Here is a 9,263-nt window from a genome sequence, read left to right on the forward strand (position 1 = left end):
AGTTGTAAATGAGGCTCTGTGTTGTCATCAAACACTATTACCACTTTCCACTCCAACACATCATTACTCTTTCTTCCTACTTTGGCCATATTTATGCTTTCGGGGTGCAGTGCACCCGATCGGGTGGCTTTCTTTACTAGACACTCCACTGCTTTCTGTATCGTGATCTCTTTTCTTCCGATGTCTTCCCACTACCGATCTCTGACCCTCATCCTCCCGCTGCATACAATCAGAACGGACAAGAATATGGTTCGCATTGCAGCACAGCTGTTTCTTCACCAACTTCTCCATTACGTCCGCACTACGCCTTTTCCAACCTCTAACCCGCTTTCATCGTTTGACGACACTTCCGAATCAGATGATAAAAATACAAGCGGGCAGATAGACGTAAATAAAAAGGAAAGTACGTTTGCTGCTTTTGGAACTACTGTGTCGTTTATATGTATCTATATATGATTTATCATACTGATATTGTATGTACAATATCCACAAATGGATTAAGATTTATATGAAAATAATCTTCCATATGTTATGAGTACGGGGGTATAGCTCAGTGGTAGAGCATTTGACTGCAGATCAAGAGGTCCCCGGTTCAAATCCGGGTGCCCCCTCATTATGTTTGATACTTTTGCTCACACTTTAACCTCAATAAGTATAACCTTTAGAAGCGCATTGTATCTGCCTACATCTGGTGTGATTAGGTCCATTACAGTTTCGTGAACAGCGGTGTAGAAAAAAACACACCTACCCTTAGCTACAATAATATATAATGTATTATCATAGTTACATAGTTACATTCACCACTTGCTTTATTGCTCATCACATTTAATTTAATCTCACTGCATAGTGTCATAGTAGTAGTGTCCGATGGTTGGTATAGCAATTTTCTGGTCTGGTCAGCGATACGATGCAGTCAGCCAGTCAGTCAGCCAGCCAGCCAGTCAGTCAGAGATTGGCCTTGGAGTGTTCTGACTTGATGAGGCTGGAGACCAGGGGCTGGAGGATACTGCTGTAGGTATCCACCTGGCTGTCCTCCTGCCCCAGCCCCTGGCTGTCCTCCTGCCCCAGCCCTGAGAACTCAACACAAGGCTCCAGGTTGGAAGGCCTCTTATCTTGTGAGAAAGAGAAACAGAAAGAGAGCAAAAGAGCCTTTTTACTCCCTTTAACCAGAAGGGGGTGCTATAATCCCACAGCAGTTGTTGGTGTGGTTATTTTGTGCCTCAGGTCAAGGAAGAAATAATTGTACCTTTCCAAGACTCAGAGGAATTACTGGTACCCACAACCCTCCAGTCATTAATATACCTGCAGAAATATAAAAAGCATTGTTGCTTTGGGTAACACTGTATTGCAACTGTCTCAATGTGATCACCTGTTATAATGAAGGATGATAAAAAAGGTACATATGGTGGTTAGTTACTCGTCAAAGTTGAGAGCGTTGGTCCACTCCAGTAGTTCATCCACCTCCCACTCTACGATGTGGTTGGGTCCCAGCTGCTCCACGGCGTCCATCATGCCCTGGGCTGACCGCTCCACCAGCATGGCTGTCTCACTATGCTCTGTACGTGCATGCAGACAGCCACAGTCATACCTGCAGACAGTAGGTAGAAGGACAGGTGAGGGGAACAGGTAGAGGGACAGGTGAGGGTGAGGGGAACAGGTAGAGGGACGGGAGGTGAGGGGAACAGGTAGAGGGACAGGTGAGGATGAGGGGAACAGGTAGAGGGACAGGAGGGGCGTGGGGGGAACAGGTAGAAGGACAGGTGTTGGTGAGGGGAACAGGAAGAAGGACAGGTGGGAGTAACAGGTAGAAGGACAGGTGTTGGTGAGGGGAACAGGTAGAGGGACAGGTGCGGGTGAGGGGAACAGGTAGAGGGACAGGTGGGGGGGGAACAGGTAGAGGGACAGGTGTTGGTGAGGGGAACAGGTAGAGGGACAGGTGTTGGTGAGGGGAACAGGTAGAGGGACAGGTGTTGGTGAGGGGAACAGGTAGAGGGACAGGTGTTGGTGAGGGTAACAGGTAGAAGGACAGGTGCGGGAGGGTAACAGGTAGAGGGACAGGTGTTGGTGAGGGGAACAGGTAGAAGGACAGGTCGGAGTAACAGGTAGAGGGACAGGTGTTGGTGAGGGGAACAGGTAGAGGGACAGGTGTTGGTGAGGGGAACAGGTAGAGGGACAGGTGAGGGTGAGGGGAACAGGTAGAGGGACAGGTGTTGGTGAGGGGAACAGGTAGAGGGACAGGTGTTGGTGAGGGGAACAGGTAGAGGGACAGGTGATGGTGAGGGGAACAGGTAGAGGGACAGGTGTTGGTGAGGGGAACAGGTAGAGGGACAGGTGTTGGTGAGGGGAACAGGTAGAAGGACAGGTAAAGGTGAGAGGAACAGGAAGAAGGACAGGTGTTGGTGAGGGGAACAGGTAGAGGGACAGGTGGGGGGGAACAGGTAGAGGGACAGGTGAGGATGAGGGGAACAGGTAGAGAGACAGGTGAGGGTGAGGGGAACAGGTAGAGGGACAGGAGGGGCGTGGGGGGAACAGGTAGAAGGACAGGTGAGGGTGAGGGGAACAGGTAGAGAGACAGGTGAGGGTGAGGGGAACAGGTAGAGAGACAGGTGAGGGTGAGGGGAACAGGTAGAGGGACAGGAGGGGCGTGGGGGGAACAGGTAGAGGGACAGGTGAGGGTGAGGGGAACAGGTAGAAGGACAGGTGCAGGTGAGGGGAACAGGTAGAGGGACAGGGAAATCAGGTAGAGGGACAGGAGGGGGGTGGGGGGAACAGGTAGAAGGACAGGTAGAGTAACAGGTAGAAGGACAGGTAGGGTGAGGGGAACAGGTAGAGGGACAGGAGGGGGTGGGGGGACAGGTAGAGGGACAGGTGAGGCTGAGGGGGACAGGTGACGGTGAGGGGGGCAGGTAGAGGGACAGGTGTGAGTGAGGGGGGCAGGTAGAGGGACAGGTAGGGGTGAGGGGGACAGCTGAGGCTATTAGAGGTTAGCATTGCTGTTACAGATAAGCAATAATGATTCAGTTTGAGCATACAGGTGAGTGAACAGGCGAGTAGTGCTGTTGCATACAGGTGAGTGAACAGGAGAGTAGTGCAGTTGCATACAGGTGAGTGAACAGGTGAGTAGTGCTGTTGCATACAGGTGAGTGAACAGGTGAGTAGTGCTGTTGCATACAGGTGAGTGAACAGGTGAGTAGTGCTGTTGCATACAGGTGAGTGAACAGGTGAGTAGTGCTGTTGCATACTGGTGAGTGAACAGGTGAGTAGTGCTGTTGCATACAGGTGAGTGAACAGGTGAGTAGTGCTGTTGCATACAGGTGAGTGAAGGTGAGTAGTGCTGTTGCATACAGGTGAGTGAACAGGTGAGTAGTGCTGTTGCATACAGGTGAGTGAACAGGTGAGTAGTGCTGTTGCATACAGGTGAGTGAACAGGTGAGTAGTGCTGTTGCATACAGGTGAGTGAACAGGTGAGTAGTGCTGTTGCATACAGGTGAGTGAACAGGTGAGTAGTGCTGTTGCAGGTAAGGACGCACACGAACTCACATCTGCTTCAACCATTCAATCTTCCTCCTCTTCTTCCTCCTGTCCACGTCCTGACGACGCTGCAGTTTGGAATGGTGAAACTCCACCTTCCTGCCATTGGTCTCCAACGTGATGATGTCACCTAACAGAGCAGCCTGAACCAATACAGAGAGAGAGTGCACAGCAGTTCTCAAATGATTCTTCTTTCACAGAGTAGCTGAGTACTGCACTAAAACAATGAAGGCAAACAAAGTATCTCTGTTGGTGGTTCCAACCATATCATACTGAACCCACATCTGATACAGTGTGATATCATGGAATCAGAACTTGTGCACCACCTTCCCAGAGAGCAGTCTCCAGCTGTTGTTCTCCACGCGGTGGTACCAGCCAGCATGGTCGTCCTGCACCTGGGTCCTCCCGTTGTGTATCTGCCTGGGGACGGGCCTCTTCTGCCTGGGGTGGGTGTAGTCCTTGGGGCTGTTGGCACACATGTCCACGATGGGTCGATGGGTGTAGATCTTATAGTAGATGCTCGGTGGAAAGGTGGTCTGTGAGGGGAGAGAAAAACCCATCTCACATTAGCATGCACACATCTATTTGTATTGCATAAATCATCGCAGATAGATTTTGAAATAAATTCAGGTATTAGTATTGCTGATGGGTGTTTATTTAAGCAATAAGGCCCAGGGGTGTGTGGTATATGGCCAATATACCACAGCTAAGGGCTATTCTTATTAACCTTGCAACGCGGAGTGCCTGGATACAGCCCTTAGCCGTGGTATATTGGCCATATACCACAAACCCTGAGGTGCCTTATTGCTATTATAAACTGGTTATCAATGTAATTAAACAGTATAATACATGTTTTGTCATAGCGGGGTCTGATGAAGACAGCTTGTCTGTCCAAACGTTGGTTATTAAATGATCACATCTGATCTCCTAGAGTGTGAGGCTCTCCTTTTCTTTTTCATATGGTCTGATATAACACAGCGGCCAGCCAATCAGCATTCGGGGCTTGAACCAGACAGTTTATAATGTGCATTTTAGCACTGACAAAATGAACTTACCCCTCCCAGTCTGAATCTGATGTGGACTCCTGCAGCAGCATCCAGAATATTTGCCTGCAACAACCATAGTAACATACATGTGTCTGTGTGTGTGAGTCTGTGTGTCTGTCTGTGTGTGTGTGTGTGTGTGTGTCTGTGTGTGTGTGTGTGTGTGTGTGTGTGTGTGTGTGTATGTCTGGTGTCTGTACCTCTCTGGGGTTGACATTTTTGAGCAGGAGTTGAGGGTCTCCCTGGTTACGGAACCTCACAAGGTTCTTGAAGTACTGGAACACGCGTGTATCCTACACATAGGATATAGAGGTTACACGGTCTGTGTGTGTTAGTGTGTGTGTGTGTTGTATTGTGGTTCACCCACCACATGTCTCCTCCATGTCCTCTGTATCATCCTGGCAGCTCTGTGGTAGACTCTCTGCTGCCGGTTGTCCAGCTCCGTCATATCCTCCACTGGGGGGGACGAAGGGGCACTGGGAGGGGGTTAAAGGTTAAAGAGGTAACTATGCTGGGCTGAGATCAGTGTTTGAGGTGGGGTGGTGCGATTGGTACTAAGAAACTTCACTTTTACTGCTTGAGTGGTGGCACATCATCTTATACCTGCTCTAAAATACTGAGGCATTGTAACTTTAGGTGTTAGGTGGTGGAGGTATATCCATTTAATGTTGAGTTTAGGAATAACTTCTACTAACCTTTCTATTGCGTAATTGTAAATGTTCTTCTCCATGCTTATGAACTGGACCTGTGCCTGTGACCGAAATGGGTATAAATACAAAGAACATTAAAGAACTGTTGTTATGCAACGGTCACAATGGACAGAGACCTTATGCAGCAAAACTGAACACAGACACGCGTAGAATAAACACTGGCAACAGACAGACACAGACAACTGACTCGCCCAGCAACTGCGTCAGAAAAACGAACCGTCTACATTCGTCGCACTATGATGATCCACCTATTCCAATTACGCACAGAGTTTACCCTAAATGTGTCTGTTCAAAACACAACTCTTGCCCGTTGATATATAGATAACAGTTAGTTAATACATGTCATCATTTGTTTTCGTTATATATATATTTGCAAAACATGCCCTAAACGCAGAGTTGTTGTGTTCAGGTTTTCCCTGTTTGAGCAAACGCCATTTGGTTACCAAGCAACATGCAGAGCGTGTCACCGGCTACATTTCCATCCATTTGGCGACGTAAAAACAAAATGCTATTCCCACCACAATTGTGTTTCCATCAAATATATTTTCTATCGAATAAAAGTTTGTGCGTGCACATACACATTTTTTTGCAGTTAAATGAGTTTCCATCGCATTTTCAACTCTATTGATCGTTTTCTAACAAAAAAATTTGCGTTTTATAGCGAGTTTGCCCAGGTGCGCTCTACACAACAGCCAGTCGATATAGCGCGGGTATAGCCTACATGATAAGATTATTATGGACAAAAGAGCAATATTGATTTTATTTGTCAAACGAATAAGAATAAGACACCTTAATATTTATTGGAAATGAGCATCAAGCTCATCACCTTGCACTTTCACCCATGGGCGGACTAGGACAACAATTCTGGCCTGGAATTTTACCACCACACATAAGATCTCTCACCCCCCCCATAAGATCACCTAAACTTGTGTAAACCTCGGACTTTATTTTTGGAGTTTATTCCAAAAACCCTTTTCTTTCCCCATTCATCTTCAGACATGAAATGCAACACAATGTGCTTCACAGAAAAACTGAAAAAGAATCGATGAAAATAAAAAATAAAACATTTACTACACAACAAACATAAGAGGATAAAAAACAGAATGATAAGCCTTTAAGCCTTTCTATTATGACCATCTGGGTGTCTGTGTGTGCTCATCCATTTGCTGTGTGAGTGTTACCTGTAGGAAGTGGTCTATCTGCTGCTGCAGCTCCATGTCTATGGATGTTACCTGTAGGAAGTGGTCTATCTGCTGCTGCAGCTCCATGTCTATGGATGTTACCTGTAGGAAGTGGTCTATCTGCTGCTGCAGCAGCTCCATGTCTATGGATGTTACCTGTAGGAAGTGGTCTATCTGCTGCTGCAGCTCCATGTCTATGGATGTTACCTGTAGGAAGTGGTCTATCTGCTGCTGCAGCAGCTCCATGTCTATGGATGTTACCTGTAGGAAGTGGTCTATCTGCTGCTGCAGCTCCATGTCTATGGATGTTACCTGTAGGAAGTGGTCTATCTGCTGCTGCAGCAGCTCCATGTCTATGGATGTTACCTGTAGGAAGTGGTCTATCTGCTGCTGCAGCAGCTCCATGTCTATGGATGTTACCTGTAGGAAGTGGTCTATCTGCTGCAGCAGCTCCATGTCTATGGATGTTACCTGTAGGAAGTGGTCTATCTGCTGCTGCAGCAGCTCCATGTCTATGGATGTTACCTGTAGGAAGTGGTCTTTCTGCTGCTGCAGCAGCTCCATGTCTATAGATGTTACCTGTAGGAAGTGGTCTATCTGCTGCTGCAGCAGCTCCATGTCTATGGATGTTACCTGTAGGAAGTGGTCTATCTGCTGCTGCAGCAGCTCCATGTCTATGGATGTTATCTGTAGGAAGTGGTCTATCTGCTGCTGCAGCAGCTCCATGTCTATGGATGTTACCTATAGGAAGTGGTCTATCTGCTGCTGCAGCAGCTCCATGTCTATGGATGTTACCTGTAGGAAGTGGTCTATCTGCTGCTGCAGCAGCTCCATGTCTATGGATGTTACCTATAGGAAGTGGTCTATCTGCTGCTGCAGCAGCTCCATGTCTATGGATGTTACCTGTAGGAAGTGGTCTATCTGCTACTGCAGCAGCTCCATGTCTATGGATGTTACCAGTAGGAAGTGGTCTATCTGCTCTGCAGCAGCTCCATGTCTATAGATGTTACCTGTAGGAAGTGGTCTATCTGCTCCTGCAGCAGCTCCATGTCTATGGATGTTACCTGTAGGAAGTGGTCTATCTGCTGCTGCAGCAGCTCCATGTCTATGGATGTTACCTGTAGGAAGTGGTCTATCTGCTGCTGCAGCAGCTCCATGTCTATGGATGTTACCTGTAGGAAGTGGTCTATCTGCTGCTGCAGCAGCTCCATGTCTATGGATGTTCTTCTCTACTTAACATTTAGGATGTGAGGAATTGCACTGGACTGAAACTCTGCATCCAGCGTCTCTATGGAGAATGAAGATTCTATACAAGTACAAAGTCAATTTAGTTAATCACACATTACATACTGCCCCTGTTCCTCTCTAGAAAAAGAGGGAAATACTGTACACGATTATACTCTAGTATACACAGAGCAATGTGTGCAAGGCAGGGAAGGACAGCTTCAATCTCACCCAGTGGTGCAGGTGTAGGGGTGGCCATGCATACGCCCACCTACTTCTGGGCATACGCCCAGAGAGAGAGAAAGAGCAATAGATAGAGAAAGAGAGAGAAACCTTGCCAGGGTGTGAGGTAGATAGACAGAAGAGGGGACGATGGGAAGGAGGGAAGGGAAGGGAGAAGGGAAGGGAAGGGAAGGGAAGGGAAGGGAAGGGAAGGGAAGGGAAGGGAAGGGAAGGGAAGGGAAGGGAAGGGAAGGGAAGGGAAGGGAAGGGAAGGGAAGGGAGAAGGGAGAAGGGAAGGGAGAAGGGAGAAGGGAAGGGAGAAGGGGAGCGAGAAGGGAGAAGGGAAGGGAAGGGAAGGGAAGGGAAGGGAAGGGAAGGGAAGGGAGAACGGAAGGGAGACGGGAGAAGGGAAGGGAGAAGGGGAGGGAGAAGGGAGAAGGGAAGGGAAAAGGGAGAAGGGAAGGGAGAAGGGAGAAGGGAAGGGAAGGGAAGGGTCTGGGAAGGGAAGGGAAGGGAGAAGGGAAGGGAAGGGAGAAGGGGAGGGAGAAGGGAGAAGGGAAGGGAAGGGAGAAGGGAAGGGAAGGGAAGGGAAGGGAGAAGGTAAGGGAGAAGGGAGAAGGGAAGGGAGAAGGGAAGGGAAGGGAGAAGGGAAGGGAAGGGAGAAGGGAGAAGGGAAGGGAAGGGAGAAGGGAGAAGGGAAGGGAAGGGAGAAGGGAAGGGAGAAGGGAGAAGGGAAGGGAAGGGAGAAGGGAGAAGGGAAGGGAAGGGAGAAGGGAAGGGAAGGGAGAAGGGAAGGGAGAACGGAAGGGAGAAGGGAAGGGAGAAGGGAGAAGGGAGAAGGGAAGGGAGAACGGAAGGGAGAAGGGAAGGGAGAAGGGAGAAGGGAGAAGGGAAGGGAAGGGAGAAGGGAAGGGAGAACGGAAGGGAGAAGGGAAGGGAGAAGGGAGAAGGGAAGGGAGAAGGGAAGGGAAGGGAAGGGAGAAGGGAAGGGAAGGGAAGGGAGAAAGGAAGGGAGAAGGGAGAAGGGAAGGGAGAAGGGAAGGGAGAAGGGAGAAGGGAAGGAAGAAGGGAGAAGGGAAGGAAGGGAGAACGGAAGGGAGAAGGGAAGGGAGAAGGGAAGGGAGAGGGAGAAGGGAAGGGAAGGGAGAAGGGAAGGGAAGGGAAGGGAGAACGGAAGGGAGAAGGGAAGGGAGAAGGGAAGGGAAGGGAGAAGGGAAGGGAAGGGAGAAGGGAAGGGAGAAGGGAAGGGAGAAGGGAGAAGGGAAGGGAAGGGAAGGGAGAAGGGAAGGGAAGGGAGAAGGGAAGGGAAGGGAAGGGAAGGGAAGGGAAGGGAAGGGAAGGGAAGGGAAGGG

General features: G+C 49.1%; 1 protein-coding gene and 1 non-coding gene across 2 annotated transcripts; one reads left to right on the plus strand and one right to left on the minus strand.

The window, feature by feature from the left end:
• The first annotated feature begins 539 nt into the window (after window positions 1-539).
• trnac-gca (transfer RNA cysteine (anticodon GCA)) lies at window positions 540-611 on the plus strand. Its single transcript has one exon. It is a non-coding gene; the product is annotated as a tRNA-Cys (tRNA).
• Window positions 612-755: 144 nt separating this feature from the next.
• Window positions 756-5,774, minus strand: c29h11orf65 (chromosome 29 C11orf65 homolog). Its single transcript, XM_014181721.3, has 9 exons — window positions 5,270-5,774; window positions 4,942-5,050; window positions 4,775-4,867; window positions 4,587-4,640; window positions 3,858-4,067; window positions 3,541-3,674; window positions 1,418-1,588; window positions 1,247-1,302; window positions 756-1,112 (listed from the first exon to the last, which is right to left on the minus strand). Exons 1-9 carry the CDS (start codon window positions 5,302-5,304, stop codon window positions 946-948), a joined length of 1,029 nt encoding a protein of 342 aa, XP_014037196.1. The 5' UTR covers window positions 5,305-5,774; the 3' UTR covers window positions 756-945.
• Between the last annotated feature and the right edge of the window lie 3,489 nt (window positions 5,775-9,263).

Source organism: Salmo salar, chromosome 29 (assembly GCF_965601325.2).
Source record: "Salmo salar chromosome 29, fSalSal1, whole genome shotgun sequence".
Taxonomy (NCBI): domain Eukaryota; kingdom Metazoa; phylum Chordata; class Actinopteri; order Salmoniformes; family Salmonidae; genus Salmo; species Salmo salar.